We start from the raw sequence: 27,928 nt of genomic DNA, 5'->3' as shown, positions 1-27,928 counted from the left end.
TCATGTTGTCTCTGTTCCAAGCCCCGTTGTCTTTCTAACAGGAGCAAGTCTCAAATATGTTTTCTCAAACACACCGTAGGGGATGCCGGTGGGAGTGGCCAGAGCCCAAAGTGGTCTGCTATCAAGTTTTGTGCTTCTATGTTGGAAAGACTTGAGTTTCCTCTTCTCCTCTGATACTGCCACATAGTCTTAGTATAAAAACACCCCCCCCCCAAATCTCTGGGTAACATCAGTGCCCCAGGAAGCCCTGCCATGTTCCCCCTGCAGCTCTGCAGTTCACCCCAGGGAGGGTGTCCCCTGGTTTGGCATGCTCACAGATCTCTGTGCCCACGTCCCCCGTGGGCGGGACCGCCGCTCCGGCAGAGAGAGCCCCGACTGACCGACACCGGGACAGCCAGGATCTTCCTTCCTCGCAGCTGAGCTGCTGTGCGAGCCCCTGTTCCAAGAACCCCAGCTGCTTGCTGCATCTGCCCTCGTCACTGCCTACTGAGGTTATTTTCCCAAATGACTAAATGAGTTGCAGAGAAGAAATAAATACGAAACCGTCTGACCTCGGGGGCCCGGAAAACTAATAAAGTCACTGGCAAGGGCTTTCTCCGGCAGCATGGAGGAGGATTACAACAGCCAAAGTGAAGCTGGCTTTAAGTCGCCACTGTACAAATGTCACCGTTCCTTGCAGCCGCCTTCCCTCCTCAGAGACGGCATAAACCAGGGGGAGTGTCAGCAGCTGTCGGGGGCCCCAGCTATGCTGTCGCACACGCCGTGGGCAATGATGTCACAGATGCGTCGGGGGAGCCGGGGTGGAGGGGCAAGAAGGGGAGTAGCTCGGGCCAGGCCCAACCCCAGGACTGCCCTTGTCCCCTAGAGTGCTGGCATTCTAGGGGCCAAGGGAGCTGACGGGCCACGTCAGGCTCCACGAGCTCACCTTGCTGGCATACTGCTCCAGGGCCACCACCGTGTCTGCGCTGAAGCCCTCGTCATCCTCCGCGGCCAGGTCCTCCAAGCCCACCTCCGTCTGCACAGCCAGGATGGTGCTGTCTGGCGGCACAGCCACAGGGTGGTGAATGTAGGCGGTGGATCCGTCTTCCAGCTGGACGGCTTCCAGGGCACTGGGGTCATAGCCCTCTGTGGGGAACATGTGGTTAGCCCCGGGGCCACACAAGGGCAAGAGGTATGGCGGGGACCCTGGCTTGAAGGTAATGAGAGGTACATACACCAAGGAAGGTTTCGGCATCTCCTGGTCCCTCCCCTTGGGTGATTCTCTCTGGCTGGCCCTTCTTCTAGGGCCAGCTCTCCCGAGGACAAGGTCTCCTATGGAGCACTGACTGGGAGCTCAGAAGGTCCCTGAGGACCCGAAGGGATCACCATCCTGCTGGCCTTAGATGACCACAAGAACCTCCTAACTGGTGGCCCTCTAATTCCCTCCAGGCCGCACAGCATCAAGAGGGATCTTTGCAGGACACAGGAGATCATGTTACCTGATGGTTCCACCGCTTCCCACAGGTCTCAGGATAGAGCCCGACAACAAAACCCTTATCTTGACACTCAAGCCCCAGCGCTCTGGTCCCTGCCTTTCTCATCTTACCTACCTTGCCACCCCCCCGCCACACTTTTGGCTCCTAGCAGTTCCTTGGAACATGCCATTCTTCCTCCTTCCACCTCTGAGCCTCACATGCTGTTCCTTCTGTTCCCTGCTGTCTCTCTTCCTCCAGCTAAGTCTACCCTTCAGTTCTCAGCCCGAGCGTCCCTCCTGCAGGGAAGCCCTCCCTGAGCTGGATCTCCGTTTATGATGATCAGTTCGTCGGTGACAGTTTGTCTCACTTCTATTTCCCCCACTGGCCTCTAGAAGAGCAGGGAGCATGTCTGCCTCTGTCCTCACTTGTACACTCCACACCTAGCGCAGTGCCTGCCACGCAGCAGCTGCTCAAGAAACTACCTGCAGAAGGAATAAACCGTTACTCCTCAGTACTTAGAGACTTCAGTCTTAAATGTTACTAAGTTTTTACTCCTGGTCTTGGATGATGTCCTTGGGTCCTATCTAAAGCCCTAAGAGCTTACAGCTGTGTCAGAGACAAAGCCACCGCCGAGGCCCATGCTATTGAGCCCCAGGGCTCAGTTTCCCGGAGGCAGACACTGCCGCTCTGATGGTGGGCACCAGGGAAGGTAGGTGAGCCTGCTAATCCGGGTGAGCTTGGGCACTCCAGCTCCCATGGCTATGCCCCAACCTCTGCCAATTCTGCCTCCCTTCCGCCCGCCAGTCGTGATGACCGTGACCCCACCTTTGGGTGTGCGGTGTATGTATGCCATGCTGCCATCCTCCAGCTGTACAGGCTGTCCATCCTCAAAGGAGAGAGGTTCTGTAAGGAGAGCAATGCTTGCCTTTCTCTGGAGCTCGATACCATCCCACCCCTCCCTCAATGGGAGCTGCCTGGCCTCCATGAGGCTGGGGTGTCTTGGGCACTCACCTTTCTGCACCGTCACTTGGTGAATGTATGCGGTGGTCCCGTCCTCGAGCTGGATCACTTGCCCTTCTAGCAGCTTCTCTCCTGTGCAGGTGGAAACAGAGAGGCGCAGGTCAGGCCCTGAAGAGGGACGAGGGACACCTGCCTGCTTCTCGAAGAGGCCTGTCTGAGGCATGTCTAAGCACAGGCGACATGCCCTATTTCCCCTGCTCCTTGCTTCCCTGGGCCTGGGGCTCAGCGGTACTCGGGGTGAAGACATCCCACCACAAGGAACCCCACAGCTCCCAACAGAGTCCCTTCCTCTACTCAAGGGGGAGCAACTTCATTATTCCATCCATGCTCGCTGAAGTGGGGGCTTCAGTCTAACGGTAAGCTGCCACGAATGATCTAAATAGAAAACAAAGAATGCCCTGAAACCTGGAAAGACCTCAGTGGGTCAAAATTCAGCACTCAGACTAACAAATCAAAATACATTCCTTGTCTCCCACTGTGCAGTATACCAGAACTAGAGCTTGTAATAAGGCAACAAAGCGCAGTGTTTAAAAGCAAGCGGCTCTGGAACTGTCCAGGCATCCTGGGTTTGAATTTCAGCTCTCCTTCTTACTAGCTGTGTGTTCTCAGACAGTTTATTAACCTCCCTGGGCCTCAGTTTCCTCCTCCTAAAAAGAGGATTAAAAACTGTGTCTTTGTCACTAGGTTGCTGTGAGTGTTAAATAAATTAATGAATATAAAACAATGCCAGGAGCATGGGTGGTCAGCCCTCAATAAGCCTTGTTTTTTTTTTTTTTTTTTTTAAGATTTACTTATTTATTAGGGCGCCTGGGTGGCTCAGTCGTTAAGCGTCTGCCTTCGGCTCAGGGTGTGATCCTGGCGTTCTGGGATCGAGCCCCACATCAGGCTCCTCCGCTGGGAGCCTGCTTCTTCCTCTCCCACTCCCCCTGCTTGTGTTCCCTCTCTCGCTGGCTGTCTCTCTCTGTCAAATAAATAAATAAAATCTTAAAAAAAAAATTTATTTATTTATTTGAGAGAGAGCGAGCGGTAGGGAGGGGCAGAGAGAGAGGGAGAGAGAGAAACTTTAGCAGACTTCCTCACTGAGTGCAGAGCCCAACTCAGGGCTCGATCCCACGACCCTGCGATCACGACCTGAGCCGAAACCAAGAGCAGGATGCCTAACGACTGTGCCACCCAGGCACCCCGTGCCTTAGCTTTTATCATCATAAACCCGCTCTGCATTTTGGAAGAAACAAAATAAAGCGACAGGGAGCTAATGTGAACGCAACTGCTGTGCTTTTGCTTGTCCTCTAGGCCTTCTTCCACTGCCACTGTGGGGAATGTCTCCTCCATTCATCTCTGACATTATCATTTCAATTTTCTAATTAAAAGATGACTCACTTAAGGCAACAAGCAAGCAGCATAAAACGTAACAAGACTCCAGAGTTCCTGCGATATTACCTTTCCTTTGCCTCAGATCCTTATCGGGAAGCATTTTTTTCTTAAAGATTTCATTCATTCATTCATTCATTTTTAGACATGGTGGCGGTAGAGGGGGGCTTACTGGGAAGCACTTATAAGAGCAACAGGCTCTTCGGCTTAGAATTAGGATTAGGGGCTCCTGGGTGGCTCAGTCAGTTAGGCGTCTGCCTTCAGCTGAGATTATGATCCCAGTGTCCTGGGATCGGGCCCTGTGTCGGGCTCTCTGCTCAGTGGGAGCCTGCTTCTCCATCTCCCTCTGCTGCTCCCCCTGCTTGTTCTCTGTCAAATAAATAAATAAATGAAATATTTTTTTTTAAATGTAGAATTAGGATTAGACAGGGATGCCTGGGTGGCTCAATCGGTGAAGCATCTGCCTTCGGCTCAGGTCATGATCCCAGGGTCCTAAGATCAAGTCCCGCATCGGGGTCCCTGTTCAGCGAGGAGCCTGCTTCTCCCTCTGCCTGCTGCTCCGCCTGCTTGTGCTTTCTCTCTCTTGCAAATAAATAAAGTAAAAACAAATCTTTATAGAATTAGGATTAGACAGGCCTCTCCTCATGTCCAGTGAGTTTCCCAGGGGATACGGGGGAAAGAAGTGAGAAAGGTAAGAAGGGAGAGGGAAGAGTTCGTGACAAGTGGTTTGCTGACTCCTTTCTTCACAAGTTTCAGGTTTAGGAATTTGAGCTCTTATGTGGGGAAAAGACCAGGCAGCTGCTTCTGGCCTAACTCTGCTATGTCCCCCTCAGAAGAATCCACAAAGTCGCCTCCACACCGAGTCTTCTCAGGTCAATAACCCACAGTTCTACAACTCAGCTGAAGACAGGTGAGGTAGAGACAAAGGTAAGAAGTAGGAGAAAGGCAGTAAGAAGAGGGAGTGGGACCCCCTCACCTCTTCCCATCAGGAAGCCACCGGCTTCCCTGCATTTAATGCCTTATCTGTCACGGCCAGGGCACCACACTTGGGGTTCTGAGAGCCGTAGAGCTTCTGCTAGCACAGTGGCAACTGCTTCGAGGCACAAGACCAAAGGTTGAGAAGAGTTACTGACAAAAGATGTCAACCTAGAATCACCTCTCACACCAGAGACGCCAACGCAGAGGGCCAGGTGGGGACGACAGCTGACTGACATGGCCCTCATGTCCCATTATGGAGAGGTAGCCATATGTTCCCGTTTGCCCCGAACAGTCTCAGTGAATTTTTATTCACAACACACGCTTCCACTCTCAAAAGTGTTGAGCTTGAATAACACGTTTTATGCTTACCCTGATGATAGACAAATCTCATCAACTTTTAGGGCCGCCCGCTGCCTGAGCTGGGCCCCGAGAGAGCTGGCTGCTGACAACGATGACAGTGCCCTGGTCAAGAGCTGAAGGCTGGCTCTCCCCTCAGCAGTACGAAATTGGTTGTGCATAGTCTGTGTGCGCACACGCGACAGCGCCGTGGAGGAGCCAGAGAACAGCCAGAGAACAGCGACACGAGAAACGGGGAGGTGTGGGAGGCAAGGAGACCCACACATTAAAGGCGAAGACGTAAGAAAAGAGGGTGGCTTTCTCAGGCCAAGCGCGGCCACTTGCTTTTTATTCATTCATTTGACCATTCATTCACAGCACAAGACCAAGGCACGGGGAATAACTGGGTCCGGGGAGCAGACACAGCCATTTCCATGCTTCCTAAGTTCTTCGGTCTCATTCCGCTGCAACTGCAGCAGAGGGGCAAGACCTGTGTTGGGAAGTCTGCAAAGTTTCAGGCTCCAAAAGTATTCCAGAGAAGTTCCGCTCTCAAGCAGACGAAGCCAACCAGACCCACACAGCATAGACAGCTCTTGACAAAAAACCTTTCCAGAAGGCAACCCCCCCCCAATGCTGTCATATGGAAAGAGCTTACTAATGAGATTAAGGGGCCTCTTTTCGTCATCAGGAAGCAGACAATTTAAAATAAAATCAACAAACAATTTCTCTTGGGAACTGAAATATACTTTCACAGTGTGTTGAAATGAAGGCGGGCAATGTTGCAATGACAGTGCCTTCACGAGGACGGTGGTGCTCACAGGGTCCAGAAGAGGCAAAATAAAGAGCAGGAGCGAGGCGATGGCTGCCCAGCGCTGTCCGAGGAGGACACGCAGGCCATCTGGCACGCCTGCGAATGCCGGTGAGGAAGGAGGCTGTCACAGCGGTGAGTGTCCCTGGCCCAAAGGCCCTGTCCTTCAGTGACACTCAGTTCTGACTCCACACCCGCCTTGAATTTAAGTTTCTTGAGAATCGAATTTCAGGTGAATCCAAATTTCAGATAAACAGCAAATTCTTTCTCAGTACCTAGTGTTATTATTTTATTATTTTAATTTTATTTTTCTAAAGATTTTATTTATTTATTTAAGAGAGAAAGAGAGAGGGCACACGAGCAGGGGCAGAGGGGGAGGGAGAAGCAGACTCCTTGCTGAGCAGAGAGCCCGATGTGGGGCTCAATCCCAGGACCCCAGGATCATGACCTGAGCCAAGGCCAACACTTAGCCGACTGAGTCACCCAGGCACCCCATTATTTTACTATTTTTAGTGCTTCCTCCCATGTTTATACATATCTAGCCAATGCAGTATTTGGGACATACTTGCACTGCAAAATTATTCATTGTTTATCTGCAATTCAGTTTTTTTTCCCAATTCAAATTTAACTATATACCTTGTATTTTTATTCCTGGCAACCTTAGTGGGGCCTAAGGCACGAGATCTATGCTTGGGTGTTCCCCTCTGTACATGGCTTAACTTACTTGAAAGTTTCTAGAAAGCACTGAGAAACTGCACAGGGAATTATCTGAAAAGCAGGAAGTCATATAACCGGCACAGTGTTCATTCATTTCCAGAAATATTTATGACCTACTTACCACATGTAAGGAATTCTGCCTTTCAGAGGTCTTGGTTCCTCTAGCTGGGCTAGTCTGATTTTCTAGGCTGGCCTCGATGGCATTTTCTTTTAAAGAGTTCCCCTTTTGTCAATGACCTCACGAAATTCTCATGCCGAGTAAGCTATGGCATGCAAGTGGGAGGGCACGGTGGTGGTGAGACTCAGAAGGGGACAGTCGTCTCCAGAGGCTGGGGGACAGGGTGAGATTCTGGGGTATCTGGAAACACTCACCTTTGACAGCTTGCTGGACATAGGCTGTCGTCCCATCACTGAGGGTCACCGTTTGCAGCCCCAAGCTCTCCATGGCAAACTGCTACTCGTACACTCAGACATGAAGTTGGCTTCTGGCCAGCACCAAGAGCCACGGCTGAGGTCAGAGATTTCCTTCTGGGTCACAAGTCTGAGAAAATGGACAGTGTCACATTATGAGTTACATAGCTTCCTCCTGCTACAAGGACACATAAGGAAAGAGTGAATGAGGCCAGCCAAGAAGAAAAAGAGATGAATTCTTCAAAATATAGAACTATGTTGGCTTTTGTGAAGAAGGTTCAAAATATAAAATATTGAAGAATTCTAAAAGTTGAGCATACAACAGAAGCATACCAGCCAAGCTGATTGTAAAGTAAGATTCACTGATCAAAACCCACTTTTAAACTCACTCTCCTGGGGTGCCTGGGTGGCTCAGTCAGTTAAGTGTTTGCCTTCAGCTCAGATCGTGATCCCTGGGTCCTGGGATCGAGCCCTGCTGAGCAGGGAGCCACTTCTCCTTCTTCCTCTGCCCCTCCCCCTGCTCCTGCTTGCTCGCTCTCTCTCTCAAATAAATAAATAAATAAATAAATAAATAAATAAGATCTTTAAACTCACTCTCCTTAAGAGGAAGCCCCATTAAAGGCAGGCTGCCAGCCCCAATGCTGCTGGTTCTGCGCACATCGCATCTCTACACATTCTGACAGCTCTCCTATGCTTGGATCCATCCAACCACCGGCCTTGTTGACCATTGTCAGTGAACATCCCACAGGCCTCACAAACAGAATGAGTCCCCAACAGAACTCCTGATGTGCTCCCCAGAACTGTTCCTCTTCCAGTATCCCCTATCCCTGGGCTGGCATTTCCAGCCACCCAGAATCAGTGGGGTCATCCTTGATCCTCCTTTTCCCTCAAAAGTCTCAATACACCACTATCTGACACCATACACAAAAATTAACTCAAAAGGGATTAAAGACTTGAATGTAAGACCTGAAACCATAAAACTCCTAGAAGAAAACATAGGTGGTAAGTTCCCTGACATGGTCTTGGTTACAATTTTTTGGACTCGACACCAAAAGCAAAGGAAACAAAAACAAAAATAAACAAGTGGGACTACATCAAACTAAAAAAGCTCCTGCACGGCGAAGGAAACCATTAATAAAATGAAAAGGCAACCTATAGAAAGGGAGAAAACATCTGCAAATCATGTATCTGGTGGGGGGTTAATATCCAAAGATATGAAGAACTCATACAACTTGATAGCAAAACCCCCAAACAATTCAGTTAAAAGCCGGGTAGAGGATCTGAATCGACATTTTCCAAAGAAGACATCCAAATGGCCAACAGGTACATGAAAAGATGTCCACATCCTTAATCACCAGAGAAATGCAAATCAAAGCCACAATGAGATATCACCTGTTGGCAAGGCTAGTATCAAAAAGATGCAAAATAGCAAGTGTTGGGGAGGATGTGGAGAAAAGGGAACCCTTGTGCACTGTTGGCGGGAATGGAAATTGGTGTAAATTGGAAAACAGGATGGAGGTTCCTCGAAAAATAAAAAATAAAACTACCATATGATCTAGCAGTTCCACTTCTGGGTATTTGTCCAAAGAAAATAAAAACATTGACTTGAGGGAAAAAAATGGACACATTCAGCATTATTTACAATAGCTTAGACATGGAACAGTGTCCATGGATGGATGAATGGATAGAGGAATTGTAGTGCATATATACAAGAGGATATTATTTAGCCATAAAAAAAGGAAATCTTGCCATCTGTGACAACGTGGATGGACCTAGACAGTATTATGCTAAGTAAAATAAGTGAAAGACAAATACTATATGGTCTCACTCATGAATGTATATTGAATATAAAACACCCAAAAAACACCCAAACTCATAGATACACAGAACAGATTGTTGGTTGCCAGAGGCACGGGTCAGGGGTCAGCAAAATGGATCAAGAGAGTCAAAAGCTACCAACTTCCAGTTATAAAATAAGTCAGTCATGGGGATGTCATGTACAGCGTGGTGACGATAGTTACTAATACTGAACTGCATATCTGGCGGTTGCTAAGAGAATAAATCTTAAAAGTTCTCAACACAAGAAAACAATCTGTAATTACATATGGTGATGGATATTAACTAAACTAACTGGGGTGATCATTTCGCAATACATACAGATATTAAGTCATTATGTTGTATCTCTAAAACTTAAATATAATGTTGTACGTCAATGATACCTCAATTAAAAACAATTTTAAAAAACGTAAGAAGTCTATGTACCTATTTTGGGTGAGTATCACCTCTCACATCTTAACTACTGTAAAAGCCTCCTAATGCATGTCCTCAAATCAACTCTTGCCCGATTCCTAGGCATTCTGTAATATTGTGTCAGGGTGACTTTAAAAGAAAGTACAGGGGCACCTGGGTGGCTCAGTGAGTTAAGCATCTGCTTTCTGCTCGGGTTGTGATCTTGGGGTCCTGGGATCAGCCCGAGGTCAGGTTCCCCGCTCAGCAGGGAGCCTGCTTCTCCCTCTCCCTCTGCCTGCCCCCTCCCCCGTTCATGCTCTCTCTCTAATAAATAAAATCTTTGGGGGAAAAAAAAGTACAAACCTAAATCCACTACTTCCTTGATCAAAACTCTTCAAAAGCTTTCTATGGCCCTTGGACTCCACCTTGCAGGCAAGGCTGGGAGCGTTACAAACCCCTGCTGCCCTTGGCGCTACCTCTCCCTAGCACGCGCTCGCCTGGAGTCACCGACTTCAGTACTTACCACTGCCTCTTTCACACTTGCCCACACAGGACTTTGGGCTCCAGCCTGGTTTCTGGTTCATGGTGGGGTCTCTGCAAATCCTTGTGGAGGGACTCGCCGGGTCCTTGTGTGCAAGGAGGGGGTGCTGAAGCATCCTGCTGGTAGGACTTCCCTTGCATTGGCGGTTGGCCTACTTGAGCCAGAGCCCATAGTAGTGAAGCCTTGTTCTAGGTTTAGCAGTTAAGATTCTCACTGCCACCCGTCCACAGAATTCTCCTGGATTTGGGATCTGGACTGCCTACTTGGTACTCACTATCTGCCAACTGATCTCGATCAGTGCCGCCCCAACGGTTTTCCTGTCAGGGCACCCAGAGGGAAGGCTGTTTGTACATAGCAGATGCTGCCGCTTGAAGCCAGGAGCGACCAGCTGGGGCTCTGGCAGCCCCAAGGGCTGAGTGGGTCAATATCTTTACGTAACTACAGCCCACTTGTGACACACTGGTTGGAACGTTCTACTTTAGACTTGCCATCCCCACTAGGATTATTCATTCATTCTGCCCATAAACATTTACTGAATGGGCTAAGACCCTACTAGCAGTAATAGGGAACAGTGCTGTAAAGGAGACCGTGTACTAGGCATTTTATACATAGTAACTCATTTAATGCTCATGAGGATATTAATCAATTAAATACTGTTATTATCCTCATCTTATAGTTGAGGGAATTGAAGCCTGAGACACTAAGTAACTTGGCTCAAGGTTGCACAGCTAGTAAGTGGGAGAGGAGGATTTTGAATCCAGGCCATCTGGCTCCAGAGTACGCTCTTAAATACTTTACTGTGTGGCCTAGTACAGAGGTTTTTAGCTAAAGCCACCTGAAAACACTATTTTGGTGTGCAAGCTTGTGCATTTTTCGGAAAAGAAGGGAGTTTAAGATTGTCATGAGAGTCTTACAGGGATTAAAGGCAAACCATTGGTCTAGACAGGAATTCTGGCATCTGACCCGTCTTACCTGGTCTGCTAGGATCCTGGCAGTGACCCCAACCTTGCCCAGAGCCCTGATAACCACAGGCTCTGGGCCTGGCCTCTCTTGGTCTGCTCCATGACTTTCAGTCTTAAGCAGGGGGAGAAATTCCTTTGGTAACATGTTTTTTGTTAACAGGATTGTCAGAATAAGGACACACATGAGACCTAGGTCTGAAAACAAAGCAGATGATAGGTTGAAATGGGCTTACAAAATGGCCTCAAATCTTTATGGCTGGCTCCTCTGGCTGCTGTGGCAACAGTTGGTTTAATTTAGCACATCTGTTAGTCTATTGGGACTTTCTGAGGAAAATCCATGGCACGGTTAACAACACAGGTTCTGGAGTGAGACAGCCTGGCTCTAACCCAGGCTCTACCTCTGTGCAGCTGTGTACCCTTGGGCAAGTAACTGGACCTCTCTGAGCTTCAGATGCCACTTGTAAAAAAAATGGGGCTAATAATAGCACCTTCATCACAGGTTGCTGTAAGGATTAAACAAGGTCACATATGTCAGCATGTAGCACGGTGCTGGCACAGAAGAAGTACCCTAGAAAAACTGGCTCCGAGGAGGAGGGGATGAAGAGGAACGTAAAGGGAAGTGCTTTCGAAGCAACGGGCATTTCTAAAAGGTAGATAAGTAGCGGAAACAGCCCTGGCCTAGAAGTCTGCAGAAATGGCTTCTATTGCTCAATTCTAGCTCCTGTGACTGCCTCCTAAGCTGTAATGTGAAGTGCTGCCCCAGATGACCCTAAAATCCTTTCCACTGCTCGTGCTAATTATATTTACCACAGAGACACTGTTCAAAGCACTCTACCTATATTAACTGTTTTAATCTTAAAAATAACCCTATGAAGAAATAGGTACATTTTCCCCACTTTATGGATGAGGTGACTGAGGCTTAGAGGTAGAGTCATTTATTCCAAGGTCCCACAGCTACGAAGTGCGGAAGCCAGCAGTCCAAGCCAGGCTGGCCGGCCCAGGGCCATACCTCTCAGTATCCTATCCGGTGCATGTCTCCCTTCTGCTGATCCAGTGCGACACAAGACACTTGACTATTGATTGTTTAACTTCAGTGTCAGCCACCATAACTTAGACCCAGTCTTCCTGGACCCGACCACAATGGAAAGAGGGAAAGAGCTGGTAGCCACATTTCCCAAAATAACGCTTCTTAGACTCAAAGAAAACAAATCTCCACTCCCTTACATGTTCTCATGTCCAGGCTAAATATTCAATTTTCCTCCCGAAGCCCATAATATAAACCTTTAAAACAGTCCTCTCTGGCTCTCCAACCTTTTCTGATCTCTGGTGCTGCCTTCCAACAGAGCCTGACCTCGGGGGGGGGCGGGGGGGACGGTGCTTTGTGGCTACCAGGTGTGTACAAGTGTCTGAGTGCCATTTTTCTCCCTTTCCTTTGTGAAACAATGCTTTCCTCGGAATCCTTCTGTGCTGGTACTAAACTAACAACAGCGATACTGGCAGAGCCAGAGAGAGGCTTGTCACTGCCACAGGACGACTGTGACTGCACATTTCCTGCTTGCACTTGACATTTCAGATTCATAACTCCTGTGGCCTTCTGAGCAAGGACAGAGGGGGAGCAGGGGCAGCTGCTCTGTTTTCTCCTTGTAGGGTATAAGGCTTGTCAGCTCCCCAGTGACCTAAGCAGGGTGTAAGGGAGAGACAGACTGGGGATTGTGGGTTGGGGCGGGCAGAGAAGAGCCATGGCAATGGGTAGGGATGAATAGGGAGTACTCCAGACTCTTCCAGAATTTGCAGCCAGCTTCTGTTTGTTGCATTTTAAAATGAACTTAACCTATTGTTGGCTCTGATGCAGGAAAGAGCCGTACTGCTTCATAATATATAAATGTTTCCTAATGTAAAAACGTAAATTATAATTTACTGGGGACAGATAACATTTAGAAAAGCTTTTTGGATACTTCCGATCTTTAGGTCTTTCTATGAAACAAGATGTGCTTCCTCAAAGCAGAAAATTAAGGGCCACGAAAGATGGGTAACTAAATGGCAACCATATATTTGTGTTTCTGCACTTTGGCACGGTTCGGATCTCATCTGACCCATACCCAAGCTAGGCTGCCTTGCCTAAAGGCACCTGTTCACTCTTCCATCATTTTCTGCCAACCCGAACTCCTCGGACATTTGGAACAAGGCTTTCTGTGCTCCGCTTCAGCCAGCGCAGAGGATAACTGTTATTTAAAAGCCCCCCTCCCCCCGCCAAAAAAAAAGAAAGAAAAGAAAAAAAGAAAAAACCAAAACATTTGCTTGGAAAGCGAAGAATGTTCTACTTGGGGGGGGGCATGGAAGACTTAATTGTCACTCAGAAAATCCCTCATTTGGAAATAAACAAAACTTCTCAGAGAGGACAAAGTGACATTAGGTCGGGAGAGACAGAGGCTGAGAGAGTCAAGTGGCAAACAAATACGAACCAGATTTGGAAGAGCTGTAGTAAAATGATTCCGTATTTGTTATTATAGAAAAGACTTCAATGCACACACAAAACACCTAGCGAAACAGGCTTGGTTCTGTGGGTTTCCAAACACTAAAGAGAAAACAGGAAATTAGTAACAGAAACTTGCATTAACATAACACATATTTAAAACATCAGCTAAACATCTCTTTGCAAAAGGCACACTGATTTTAAAAGCCCAAATCACTTTTTAGTATGGTTCCTATTTGGCTACTACAATTTTTATAGATTTGAATTAGTCACAGAAAAGAGAGTAATTAGGCAAAGTGGATTATTTTTAATTCCAAAAGGGCAATGAAAACGAAGACCCCTTTAGTGCAGAACAGAATTCATTTAAACTAAAACAGGTAACTTTAAAAACCTAATTTTCAGTCCTAATTTAAGGTGAATTTTAACACCTTAGTTTATAAACACTGAACACTGAATCATGGTTGAGTTTCAAACCCACCTTCAGTCCATGAAAAGAAAAGTCCACAATAAAGTCATTCTAGAAGGTAATCCTAAGGGCGTGCTTTATACCAATATGCAAATTAATACAGATACTATCAAGTTACATCTGACTTGTTTCTGGAATTCAACTTGGGGTCACTGATGGCTTGTGAAGGGCTATTTTTTTTTTAAGATTTTATTTATTTGTCAGAGATAAAGAGAGTGAGAGTGAGAGAGAGCACACAAGCAGGGGGAGCAGCAGGCAGAGGGAGAAGCAGGATCCCCGCTGAGCGAAGAGCCTGATGCGGGACTCTATCCCAAGATCCTGGAATCATGACCTGAGACAAAGGCTTAACCAACTGAGCCACCCAGGTGTCCCTTTTTTTTTTAGATTTTATTTATTTATTTGACAGAGAGAGTGCGGGCACACAAGCAGGGGGAGAGGCAGGCAGAGGGAGGGAGAAGTAGTCTCCCCACTGAGCAGAAATCCCAGGACCCTGGGATCATGACCTGAGCTGGACGCAGATGCTTAACTGACTGAGCCACCCAGGTGCCCAGGGAAGAGCTATTTAAAAATGAAACATGCCATCAGCCAGGAGGAGGGACTGGATCATCATAGTTACTTAAGAGCATCATGTTATCTAAAAATATCACCCCGGGACCAAAAGGTTAAATCAGTTGATCAAAATGGAACAATATCCAAATCTCAACTAGGAAGAAAAGGCAGTTTTCTCTTTTGAAGCAAAAGAAAATCAAGTCAAAAGAAGAGTTAGTTTTTTTAAAAAATCAGTATTAAAGGAAAATATTAAAGAAAATATAAGACAGGATATTAAAAACACATGCAACTTAAATATACACTTAAAATGGATAAGATGGTGAATTTTATGTCACGTGTATTTTACCACAATAAAAAACATCAGGTGGGAAAAAACCCCCCCACACGACACATACAAACTTCCAGGAACAGTGTCAAATTCCCACTGGACAAATAAGGCTACAGTATGAATTCATGCAAGGACAGACAATAGTAGTAAATAAATAATACAAAAAAGGTTTACCCTCATTGGTAATTAAAGTACAAGAAAGAATAATCATGGCGGTATTATACTTATCCCATCACCATAAATCAAAGTAAAAGTATTAACATCCAACAGACAATGAGATACCACTACACACCTATCACGAGAGCCCAAAGTCAAAGCAATGATAACACTAATGATGGCAAGGATGTGGAGGAACAGGAACTTTCATGCGTGGCTGGTGGGGATGAAATGGTACTGTGGAAGGCAGCTTGGCAGTTTCTTACAAAATTTAACAGCCTTACCAAAGGATCCAGCGTTCCTACTCCTAAGTGGGTTGAAAACTTACGTCCACAGAAAACCTGCACATAGCTGTTTACAGCAGCTTTATTCATAACTGCCGAAAGCTGGAAGTAACTTAAGATGTCCTTCAATAAACAGTGGTACATCCAGACAATAGAATATTTTTCAGTGATAAAAAAGAAATGAGCTATTAAGTCATGAAAAGACATGGAGGAAACTTACATGCATTTTGCTAAGTGAAAGAAGCCAATCTGAAAAGGCTACACACAGTATGGTTCCAACTATACGACTTCTGGAAAAGGCAAAACTATAGAGACAGGAATAGTATCAGTGTTTGCCAAGGGTGTGGGGGGGGGGGGTGGGAGAGGACGGATGCACAGATGGAGCGCAGGACATTTTTAGGTCAGTGAACGGTTCTGTAATGCTGGACATACACCTGACATTATGTATTTGTCAAAACCCATAGAATATACAGCACAAAGAGTGAACCACAATGCAAACTATGAGCTTTAGTTAATACAAATGCATCAATATTAGTTCATCAATTGTAGCAAATATACCACACTAACGCAAGATGTTACTAATGGGGAAAACTGGGAACTGGGGGGGGGGGTAAATGGGAACTCTGCATTTTCTTTTCTTTTTTTTTTTAAATTACTTTAAAAAATATTTTATTTATTTATTTGTCAGAGAGAGAGAAAACACAAGCAGGGGGAGTGGCAGGCAGAAGGAGAAGCAGACTCCCTGCTGAGCAAGGAGCGGATGCAGGACTCTATCCCGGGACCCTGGGATTATGTCCTGGGATCATGTCCTGAGATGAAGGCAGATGCCTAACCAACTGAGCCACCCAGGCATCCCTCTTTTTTTTTTTTTTTTAAGATTTTATTTATTTTATTTGAAAGGGAGAAAATGAGTGAGAAAAACGAGTGTGAGAGCATGAGCCAGGGGAGGGGCAGAGGGAGAGGGAGAAGCAGACTCCCCACTGATTAATGTGGGGCTTGATCCCAGGACCCCAGGATTATGACCTGAACCGAAGGCAGACGCTTAACCAACTGAGCCACCCAGGTGCCCCGGGAATTCTCTGCATTTTCTACAGAATTTTTCTATAAACCTAAAAATGCTCAAAGAAATAAAGTCTGTTAATAATTAAAAAAAATACATATGTGTGTGTGTGTGTGTGTGTGTGTGTGTGTGTGTGTGTCTCCAACCATCAATGTTGGCAAAGCCAGGAGGCAGGCACAAATGGGCCTTGCAGACAGTGCTAGAGACTGCTTCAGGTTCTCCAGAGGACAAACCATCAATGCTTAACCCCACCAGGGAAGGTTCAGGATCTGAGATCTAAGAACCTCGTCTTCATAATTCATTCCACAAAAGCAATGCACAGAAAAAAGCACTACTTGCACAGGATGCTTGTTTAAGCCTTTTGGACAAGAACCATGAAGACCATCTGGATTAATGGAGGAAAGTGAACAAAGGAACACTAAGTGAAACAAGACATAAGGTTGCACACTCTTCCAGTTCCAACTTACAGACACCTTAACTCCAAGTGAGGCGAGAGCAAAAGAGGCCAAAAAGAAACGAGCAGGTGTACTAAAAGGAAGGGGTATAACCTTTAAAAAAGATAAAGTCGCTGAAATGAAAGAAACCAGCATGGAGCTGAGAGGCACTTCTCTACTGGATATGAAACGCATTTGCTTGGTTGCCAGCTCCTCCCTCTTGGGTCTCCCTTTATTCCCTCCCAGCCCTCCCATCACTAGCTGCACCTCGTCCCTGCCAAGTCCTGCAGAAAAAGACATCTATTTCACCTTTAATTCATGCCAGTCTAAGGACTGAGGTAGGGAACTCCTTCCTCTAGGCTTTTCCTTTCTTCTAACCACCAGAGGTCTGGCGACTATTTTTTTAAATGCTATATTCCTCAAACTGGGCTGTGCTGTGCTTTGTATGTCTTGCGGAATAGAGTGTCAAGGTGGGGTCCCATCACTGAGTATGCTATGTTGCTCTGCAGGTGATCTGTATATATTTTTTAAAGATTTTATTTATTTATTCGATGGAGAGCAAGAGAGTACAAGCAGGAGGCGCAGCAGAAGGAGAAGAAGCAGCAGCTCCCTGCTGAGCAGGGAGCCTGATGTAGGGCTCGATCCCAGAACGCTGGGATCATGACCTGAGTTGAAGGCAGACGCTTAAACGACTGAGCCACCCAGACGCCCCAGTGATCTGTTTATTTTTAACTCAGAGCAATGTCTACGACGCTGTGGGGCAAACTGGCAGAGTCTTCCACTGCTGGGGGAGTATACACTGGTATGACCTCTGTGTAGGGCAATTTGGCAGTATTGATCAAAAGTACAAATGTACCTACCATCTGACCCAGCAATTTCATGTCTAGCCTGCAGGAAGACGTATGTGTGTGGAAAGTGGCACGGGTCTAAGGTTAGTCATGGCACCCCTGTACATAGTAATAGCAAAAACAGGAGAAGTAGCATAAATGTCTATCAATATGGAACTTCTACACGATGCAGACATCAGTAAACGAGGAGTCCTTACATACTGACATGCCAAGATCCCCAAAACATATTAAGTAAAAAATAAAAAAAAAAAAATGGGAAGGTATAAAACAGTGCCTTCGGTATGCCGCCACCGGCATACAAAAATCTGTGGCAAGATGGTCGGGAAATGACTAACTAGGGTTGCTTGCAGAAGGGTAACCAAGTGACTGGGGAATAGCAACGCAAGGTTGACTTTTCAGTGCACTTAGGCCTCGTGAATGTATTATCTATGTTAAAGGAACAAATACAAATACATGAATAAAAGAAGAAAGTCTGAAAGCATGTCTTGCACTCCTTTTGTTGGCTTCAAGAATAGCTGATCCTCTATTCATGAGGCTTGGCTAGTTCAGCGCTGACAGCCCAGACTTGAGGTTATAGGTTTGTAGCAAAACCACATCTGAGACCTTCGCTTCACAACTCATGGATCACATGGAAAGGTGATGAAGCTGAGCGTGAGGCAACAGCGAATCTCCACAGGACCCGAGACCATGCTGGCTCTAGCACATGTGGCCCCGGCCTGGTCACAAGGGGGGGTCCAGCCGAAGTCGTGGCTGAGCGGGGGCTGCCTTTCTCCCTGTTTCTGTGGCCTCAAACAGGACGTCCTAAGTTGAGAGGATGATATTCTCAGACAGAACTCTGATCTCAGGGACACCCCCCACATCTAAGCCTCGGGTTGGTTCTGCAGTCTCACGGAGCTCCCATTTCCTTGGGTCTTACTCTATGGGTGTCATGCTTTATCAACTATCCCATGGCAGCAGGGACTTCCAATAATGCAGTGAGAAACAGTACCAAGCTAGCAAGTTACATCTGGGCATCTCAGAGATGAACCATTTACTGAGGGCAAGCTCGGGGCGAATGTTGACCTTCTGGCTGGTGACAGTCTAATGTGCTGTGAGGCTTTGAACATCATATCCAACAGCCCAGATCTTTTTGATTCTGGGCTCTAAGTGAGGAGCCTAAACAGGCCCTGCGCTTCTTACCAGCAAAACAGAGACAACTGCATAGGATCCAGGAGACCCTCACGTCAACACCCACTTCTCTACCTTCACTAAGAGCTGCCAGGGCAAGGGGCATGTGACGTTTTGTCAGTAGCTTAAGGCCATCGGTTAATGACAAAGGCTTTAGCTGAACTTGGATTTTAGTTCAGTGGTTTTGTTTCACTCACCAGGACAAAATTTCTCCATTCTGTTAAATGAAATTTGATGATTACATATCCACCCTAAACAAATTTTGTGGGTGACCTGTCAGTGAAGATGGGCTGTATCCTGTACTCTTGTTTAGCTGATCAGAGACTCTCCCTACAATATAAACACTGACATCTAAACGACACAAGGATAAACACGGCACAGCGATTGTGCTTCCAGATGCAGTGACAGGATTACTCTGCCACGGTGTGTGTCCTCCTTAAATCGGGACTCTTCTGGGAGAAAAAACCACACTCCTACTTTCTGTTATACTGCTTGTAACTTACGTTTCAGGACAGCATGTGTTTTGGCGTAATCAGCACCTAACAAAGAATGTGTCCCCGGACACTAAATGAGCAATACCATTAGACCACATAGCTTACTGAGCTCTTTAGCTCAAATCTGAATCCTAAATCAGCTCCACGTACTGTGAATGAGCTCTAATGGAGACTCCTGAGGCCAGATTTGAAACCATCTACAGAACTAGGAGCTCCTGAAGAGAAGATCCTAGCAGAGGGGTAGATGTTGAGTGAAAGAATGAAGGAGGGAAGAAACGGAGTCCCACCGCCCCAGCTCTTCCCCAGCCCCAGCTAGGAGGACCACGTTCCCTCACTTGGAATATCATCTTGCCTCATCTCCGACATCCATATTCACTTTTCTCCCAGACCCAGGTCAAGCACAGGCTTTCCCTGGCTAATGTCACAGCCGACCACCAGACTCTGGCCTGCTTCCTCTGCACGTAGCAGCGAAGCTGCACGGGGGAGCTAGTCTGTAGGGTTCCACGAGGGCACAGATGCATCTTCCCTGTCACTGTATCCTCTGTGTCCAGCACTCACTGGGTGTTACTTCAGCGAAGGAAGGAATCTGACGACCAACACTGCTACCTGGTGTAGGGCTCAGCAGTTTTCAAAATGCTCTCAGATATACAGATAGGTTATCTTGTTGACTCTGAGCACTAATTCACTGACTCTCACAATGGGTGTGGGCTGAGAAGAGAGCTCGTTTCCAGTCTAATGCAGTCATTTTGCAGATGAAGATCTGGAGGCCAGAGCTGGGGGACGGAATTCCAAAGGCTCACGCAGCTAGCTGGAGGCAAACCGGGCCTCACACCTGAACTGCCAGTGTTCTTCCAATGTACTGCCCTGTCTCTTGCTCAGGAATAGTGTTCTTTCAGCTCTCAGGTGAGCAGAAATTTCCGTATGTCTAACAGACTTGTCCATCCAGCTGCTTATGCAACATCTCCATGTCCCCAAACACCTGAAACTTGACACATTCGCAAGTGAACTCTTTATCCATCCCTTCTCACACCCTGCCCCCTCCTCCAGGCTCCCCCATTTCAGTAAATGGTAACTCCATCCTTCAGTTGCTCAGGCCGAAAATGAGGAGCCATCCTCACCTTCTCTATTTCTTTCGCATGCCACATCCAATCCATTGGCAGAATCTGCTGCCTCCTCTTTCAAAATATAACCAGAATCCAACCACTTCGCACTCTTCCACTGCTTTAACTTTGGGTTCAAGCCATCGGCTTCCCTTGCCTGGACTCTTACCGTAGCCTCCTAACCGGCTTCCCTCCTTCCACTCTTGCCTTCTACAGGTTATTCTCACCAAAGTAGCCAGAATGATCCTGAATGTCAGATCACGCCACTTATCTGCTTAGAACCTTTCTTTCAATGGCTCCTCTCCCATGCTGCACAATAAAATCCTGACATGACCTGCCACCAACCCACTCCCACCCCCACATCTCCTGCTCTGTTTCCCCTCTTACTCTATGGCAGCCAGACCAGCTGGCGTCTTCATGTTCCTCGAATATAGACTATACGAGGCATACTCTTGCTCTGGGAACTTGCTGTTCCCTCTGACCGGAATACATTTCCCCCGGATATATGCTTGACTCACTGCTTAACTTCTTACAGGTTTTTGCTCAAATGTTACCCTTTCAATGAGAACTTCCTTAACCACCCTATTTAAAATTTAACACCCTGACTCCTGGTACTCTCTCCCTTCTCTGCTTAATTTTCTCAACATAAGATTTTACTTATTTATTTGTTTATTGTATGTCTCTCCCTAAGTCCTGAAACTTTGTCTTACTCGCTTTTTTTTTAAAAAGATTTTATTTATTTATTTGAGAGAGAGAGAGACAGCCAGTGAGAGAGGGAACACAAGCAGGGGGAGTGGGAGAGGAAGAAGCAGGCTCCCAGCAGAGAAGCCCGATGTGGGGCTCGATCCCAGAACGCCGGGATCACGCCCTGAGCCAAAGGCAGACGCTTAATGACTGAGCCACCCAGGCGCCCCCTTACTCGCTGTTTTAACTCCAGGTACTGAAAACTACCTGGTCTCTAGCAGATAGTCAGCAAACATTCGTGGAGTGAATGAATAAGTGAGTGAATGAATGAATATTCATATCTTTAAGATCACCCAGTAATCTGAAGGCCTTTGGCCAGAAGGGGAAGACCCTAGTTGGGATCTGGTGTCTCCTTCACCTCCCACCCCTCACACTGCCTCACCTTCTCAGGTTCAGGGCAATAGGTGCTTACTGCCAGCATGTTACAATTTCTGGGCCACTGGTACAAAATTCTGCAGGGTGCTAATTTTTGCATTTACCATCCTGCTATCTCACAAACAGAAGAGGTCAGGGATAGGTTAGACTAAATATACTACTTAACCTAGATAATAGTACTGACTCAGTAACATTTGTGTTGAGGTGTTTTCCAAGGAACATTGCTAAGTTTGCACTTGTTCACCTAGCTTTTTTTTTTTTTACTTCTATTATAGATTTCAAACATACGCAAACCTAGAAAGAATAGTGTAACATGTCCCATGAACCTATACTCAACTTCAACAACTGCCAACATTTTGCCAATTTGATTTCCCCTATTCCCTGGTTGTCTTCGCAACCCCCAGTAAATATTTCACCAGGCTGTTTTCTTGAGCTGGTCTGTATATAACAGACCCTGGCCTTGTTACCATTGTGTTCTAGCCACTAGGGTAACCAATCCCTCTAGTCTTAGCATATATACAGTAAAAAACCAGCACTCACGCCCATTCCCCCAGCCGACCAATGACTGAAAAAGGAAGTGTCCAAATTCCAGACTGTTTAAATCAAGAGACTTGCCCATTACTCCTCTGCAGGGATTTGGGGATGGGGGTTGTTGTGGCTACAAAAAGAACACAGACATGAGCTGTTTTTACTTGTTTCTACCTGACGCAGAATTTGAGTGAGTTCATTCAATTCAGTTAGTATTTAGACTACCTCATAATGTAAGGGACCAGATTAAGGTGACGGAAGACAAAGGAAACTCAGCCTCTGTTCTCAAGATCACTATGGGGCTGGGGAGTGAGTGAGAAGTACACAAATAACTAAGATCCATGGCAGACTATGTCCTGTGTCCTAAGAAAGATCAAGCAAGCCTAAGGCAAAAGCTTCTTTCAAAAATCAATTTGTAGACCCCAGGGTTTACCCCTTCCTTAACTCTAGGTTTGTCCTCTGCTGTTACTTATTGCTATACAGCCAACAAGAACATTATAGGGACCTGGCAATTTGGTGACTCACAGAATAGACCTGGGGATGTGGATCTTTAATGTCACATTTTGCTATTCACCATCCAGTGTTCCGGTGGGAGGGAACTGGAAAGTCCTCCCAAAGCTTGGAAAACAATGGGGCTAATTCAATGCCGGCAGAAGCTAACACCCAAAGCATTCTACCTTGAGGGCACAGACACAAGCAGCTTCAGAAACTGAAGAGGATCATGGGAGTGTGTCAAGGAGACAAGGCTAGATCAATTCAGGATTTCCAAGATCTCTCTCCTTGCCACCTAAAGGACGGTGATCTTGGTGACCTATGATCAGAAGTTCCCAGAGAAGAGTGTGGTTCTTTGGACAGACCAAAGAGGCCAATGAGGTTTGGCCAGACAGTGCTGTGTATGAAGGTAGGAGAGCTGAGAGTGGCAGGGTCATTCATGGGGCCCTGGAGTTAGATGCACAGAAGAGTGGGAAAAAAGGAGCAGAGGTGAGATGAGAGGGACATTTGCATCATAACTGATGTTACCAAAATTGGTGAGGTGAGGATGGCTGGGAGAAAACTAAGAGGAAGGATAGGAAAAGGCACTGTGAGAAGGGCAGGGATCCAGGGAGAGGGAAAAGGAGGAAGACAATTCGGTTTGAAAAGGAGTTCACTGATGACAAGGAGGAGGATGCCACGAGATCCGGGAATATGGGAGGCAGGAACTTTTAGGATACTGTGCAGAATGTGAAGAGGACGGACCTTAGAATGGGAGCATGTACAGGTTATGAAAGATGGGTTCACAATGGGATGGAAGGGCCTCATTTCACTGAAGCTGGGGGAAGGAAGTCACTAGATAAAGGGCTAATTAGATGAAGGCTCTGGGTAACAGGACTTGGCAGAGGTTGGTAGAAGGGAGGCAGCTAGAACACTGAGAAGAGACTGAAAATAGGAAATCATATGAGGAAAGACTACTGGGCTAGAGGGTTTTAGAGCATCTGAATTCCTGGTGGGGAAGGGACTTAGCAGGATGAGTGGGTTTGGGGTCAAGTGCCAGTGAAGTGGCAGTCCCCTTAGGGTGAGTGAGATAGTGGAGTGAGGGCTGTGTGAGGATGTGTGAACAAAAGATGAAGAGAGGTATTAAGGTGCAGGGGTCTCACGGCACATGGAAAGTGGGTGGAAAGGGGTGGAAAGTCATGAATAATGAATGGGTTGAGGAAGTCACTAAGCCATGGGGCAAAGGGTAACAGAAACCTTGGGGGTCATGGATAAACTGATATTGGGCTTAGGAATCATTAGAAAGTAAGGAACAGGGAGCTCAGGGTGACCTAGAAAACTCCAGGTTTGGGGCCAAGAGGTAGTGGAGCAAGTGGGTTTTGAAGACTGTGGGCTCAAATACTCACTCTGCTACTTATCTGTTTCACGTTCTTTATTTATTTGAAACTAAACCAAACCAACAGAAACGGGAAATGGTGGTGGATATAGTAATAATCACCTCTTGGGGTTGTTGAAAGGGAAATTTAATTTATACATATAAAGCATGGCACACAGTAGGTGCTCAGCCAGTCATAAGTAAAGGATGAGGTAAAGAATCAGAGAAGGAGGAGGCCACAGCAGAGATAAGAGAATGGGGATTCCCAGAGCTCAGGGGTAGAAAAGTAATACACTGCATGGGCCCTGTCTTCTCTGTTGAAACCCTAGCACCCAGGACAAAGTAAGACCCATAGGAGCCTCTCAGCTTGTAGTTAACGGTTCCCATGGGCCAGGTATGATGCCGGGTGCTTTGTATGCACCATCTCAGGCAAGATTATTACCCTCTCTTAGCAGAGGTGGAGGCTGAGGGTTCAGAGAGGCTAAATGGTAATGCCTGAGGTGCCACAGCTGAAGAGCCAGAGTCAGACCAGAACTGAGGTCTTTTATTGCATCAATGCCCCTAGCTGAAGCACTCTGCGATCCTGCCGTGCAAACATGTTAACTGATGGGGCCTGATCAAGGGAAATGGGTATGGACTATTAAGAGTGTAGGGGGCCACAGAGTGAGGGAATAAGGTTCATGAAGCAACTGGACCCTGAGGTGAGGTTACAAGAGTAAACTTCTAGGGAGGGTACAAAAATGACTGCAAACAAACATTATCTTGACTGAGAACTGCAGAATTTCACAGCTGGAAGGAAACTCTGAAATCACTTAACCCAGCCTTATCACAATACAGATGACAAGCTGAGGCCCAATGAGGAAGGGACCTGTCCCAGGTTTCCAAAGCACAATGGTGGCAAAGCCGGGACTTGAGTCTGGGGTCACAAACTCAATCCAGAATTCTTTGATGCCTCCAACTAGTACTACTACTTCATATTCATCCCTACATCTTCCTGGGCACCAACATGGTGCCAGGGCACTTGTAAGTCATGTGCTGATTGACACTGAGGGTGCAGAGAGGGATGTCGGTGGGGGTGATTTTAGGATGAAGGGGGAGCATGGAATGAGGATCATGAGGTTACAGGGCAAAGAAGGGATTGTTAGATATTAAGGGTTACGTAGATGACTGGGTGGGAAACTACTGGAGTAGGGCTTTAGAGTTACCAGGAAAGGTTTGAGGGGAGCCACCAAGTTTGTGGGCGAACACAGGGTAGAACCGTGGGAGTTACCGGACCAATGGGGTCACTGAGAAGGTTGGGGGGTCACCTAGGAGGGGCTTGAGGGTCTCGGGTCTTGAGTCACTGGATTAGAACTGAGGGAGTCACTGGGTTGTTGGGTGCCTGGGCAGAGGTGGGGAAATTCCTGGATTGACAGTCAATGAATAAGAATTGAGAATTACCTGGCGGGGTTTTAGGGTCAGTGGGTGGGGTGTAGGGTCACAGAGGTGGAGGCGGGCGTGGGGTTTGGGAGCCGGAGTGGGGTTTAGAAGTCCTGGGGGAGGAGTCGCAGGGCGGAAAGAAGGGGCAGAGATGGGGGCCTGGGCCCCGGGTGGGGGAGGGGTCAGGTCGCCGTCTAGCCGCCCGGACGCTGGGCTAGGACCGGAGGAGGGTGGGCACGCCGGGCTCGGGACCTTCCCGGGGCCCTGCGCCCGCCCGTCCTCCCACCTGGGCACGGTGGACCCACTCTTCCCGCAGCCACCAACCTGACAGCCCCCGAGGGCGACTCCGCCGACAGACCGCCATGCACCGGGCCCCGCCACCAGCGCCGGCCCCGCAACCCGCCTGCGCCATAGCCCGCCCGCCCGCGCGCAGCTTGCCTCGCGCGATATCCAGGTTCCAGGGCCGCCGCACTTTCCTCTCCTCGCAGCGCGCCTCTACCGGGCCCCGGAACCCGTATAGAAAATACAGGGCACGCTCCACCCCGCACCCCCCGTCGCCGCGGCAGCCGTCCTACTTATCCAGGTTCCCGGGACCCTGGAGCCCCGGCGGCCGGGCCCTGAACCGTGCCCCTCGGAGCCCCGCCCCGCCCCCCGGCCGTGTGACGCACGGCCAGCGAGGCCCAGCGCCCGGGGAGGGCGTGATGACGTCAGGACGCCTCGGTCAGGGCCTGGGCGCGGCTGGCGAGCCGGGTCGTCGCTATAGCAATGGGGAGCAGCCACCTGTCCCTCCGAGGGACTCGGTCCACCTGAGGTCTGAGGCGGCAGCGGGGAGGAGCCCGAGGCCCCGAGGGCTCGGCGCTCTCTAGTCGGCTGCCTGCAGGCGAGAAGGGCGCTTCGGGAGCCGGGGGGGACAGGAGGGTTAGGTTGTGAGGGAAGCCGTTCCCGCGGGTCCCACTGCCCGCCCTGGGGCTGCGGACCTTCTCCTTGGGGTTCAGAGCCCCGGGGCTTCCTCCTGCGCCTAACCGCCCCGAAGCGCTTTACTGTGCGCAGTCCGCAGGCACTGCCTACGATCTTCGAGCCAACCCCCTGAAGGAAGCAATTGCAGGTATTAGTAGCTCCTTCTCGAAAAGGACGTCATTGAGGAGCCCTGAGGGGCGCCCTGACGGCCCTCGTGGGTTCTCTCACGCTCATTGCCCCGTCAGCCCCACTCGCAGCCTTAAGGCCAGCTACTCCCCACTGTAGGCTCGCCTCGGGGTGAGCAAAACCAAGCCCTTTTGCAATTTCCCCCTTCCAGAAGGGAGGGGCTACGTTTGGGGAATTTGCAGAAATCCACGGAAAAATTAAAAGGGAGTGAGTTTTTGGTAAAACGTTAAAAATAACAGAGGAGTTAGATAAGGAACTGGCAAAGGTGGCTTCCTAGGAGAGGAATTGGGTGCCTGGAGGAATGAGGTGAGAAACTTTTCCCTCTCCTTTTAGACTTTAACTTTTTTTTGTATCCTCCCTCCCCTCACCCCAAAAAATTTAACTTAAAAAAAAAAAAGAATTTTCAAAGGAAGTATTCCGATAAAATAGAAACATTTACAAAGTACAGGGTTTGGGGCCTATGGTAGCTAACGATGCCATTGAGGGCACTGACAGCTTCTTTCCTCCCCTGTCAAAAGAGTTTAACCAGAAAGCTCATTTTTCAGTTTTAGGCATTCCCTCTTGCCAATCATTTGTTTTGACACAACCTTTCCAGAGGTGGGACTGGGGCCAGAGTTCTCTCAGGTTCTCAGTTTCAGTGGGCAGTGAGTGACAATTGATGGCCCATGCTTATGGTTAATAATTGAGCCTTTCTATACCTCCTGGTGTAGAAATAAACAGCCTGACCACTGTGGTGGTCTTTCTGTTCCTTTTTGGTGGAAGTTTGGCAAATTACTTTACATACCTGCAGAGAGAATAAATAGCATGTCCTGTAGCATAAACTCCTGGTTAGAAATAGAGCAGGGAATAGAACTCGGGTTGTCTTAGTTTGTCCCCACCCCCCTTTTTCCATAGTAAAAAATACATTTATCCTTTCTCACATTCCATGCGGATCCTGATCTAATTGGCTAATCACCTCTCCTATTACACAGTGAACAAAAACTCTGGGAAATGTGACTTTGAAGTAGTAAGATTACTCAGGAGAACTGGTGAGGAACATATTTTGGAGTGGAGTATAGAAGATCATGTCTAGGGCTTATGTTCTGCCTTTGAGCCCCACCCTGGCAATATACCACCATATCCGCTAGTGGTCTTTTTAAGATTTTATTTATTTATTTGAGATAGAGAGAGAGGGAGAGCGTGAGCACGAGTTGGGGGAGGGGCTGAGGGAGAAGGACAAGAAGACTCCCTGTTGAGCAGGGAACAGATGTGGGGCTCAATAATCTCCAGGACCCTGAGATCATGACCTGAGCCAAAGGCAGAGGCTTCACCGAGTGAGCCACCCAGGCGCCCCTAGGTTAGTAGTCTTAACATTTAAAAAAAAATGGAATCTATAAAAGAATTTGAAAGGACTGTATAACCCCTTGTTCATTTAAAAGTTGGTATCTAAATTTCCCATCACAAATTTAAGTACTAGTAGAAGATATAATTTCTGAGTTACTGTAAATTTTAACATTTTAAACTAAAACCATTCTGTAACTCTTAATTGTATCCAGTGGACTCCAAATACCCTAAATATTTGATGCCCACCATCATCTATTTAAAATATGAACAAGCCCTTCTTTAGCAGAAATTTTATATGGTTCCCTGTCTTCTTGAACTCCTAATTCCATCACTTCCCCTACAGAACTGTATCCTAATTAGTACA

At 47.5% G+C, this 27,928-nt stretch overlaps 2 protein-coding genes across 3 annotated transcripts in view; one reads left to right on the top strand and one right to left on the bottom strand.

Annotated features, from left to right (window-relative positions):
- Positions 1-25,751, bottom strand: part of ZNF76 (zinc finger protein 76) — a 32,932-nt gene extending 7,181 nt beyond the window's left edge. Inside the window, exons 1-5 of one of the 2 annotated variants that reach the window (XM_026482721.4) lie at positions 25,423-25,751; positions 7,057-7,225; positions 2,466-2,546; positions 2,280-2,357; positions 926-1,125 (exon numbers count right to left, since the gene is read on the bottom strand). In XM_026482721.4, coding sequence (XP_026338506.1) covers positions 926-1,125; positions 2,280-2,357; positions 2,466-2,546; positions 7,057-7,129 — 432 coding nt within the window. In that variant the 5' untranslated portion in view covers positions 7,130-7,225; positions 25,423-25,751. The remainder of the gene's footprint in view (positions 1-925; positions 1,126-2,279; positions 2,358-2,465; positions 2,547-7,056; positions 7,226-25,422) is intronic. The other variant, XM_048225711.2, reaches the window with a different exon arrangement.
- A 63-nt stretch (positions 25,752-25,814) lies between these two features.
- The window catches only part of TCP11 (t-complex 11), a 136,696-nt gene continuing 134,582 nt past the window's right edge, over positions 25,815-27,928 (top strand). Inside the window, exon 1 of the mRNA XM_057304807.1 lies at positions 25,815-26,547. The gene's annotated coding sequence lies outside the window, so the exon portion shown is untranslated. The remainder of the gene's footprint in view (positions 26,548-27,928) is intronic.

Source organism: Ursus arctos, unplaced genomic scaffold (genome assembly GCF_023065955.2).
Source record: "Ursus arctos isolate Adak ecotype North America unplaced genomic scaffold, UrsArc2.0 scaffold_31, whole genome shotgun sequence".
Classification (NCBI taxonomy): domain Eukaryota; kingdom Metazoa; phylum Chordata; class Mammalia; order Carnivora; family Ursidae; genus Ursus; species Ursus arctos.
Note: the sequence above shows the minus strand (reverse complement) of the source record. Positions and strands in the feature narration are given on the sequence as shown.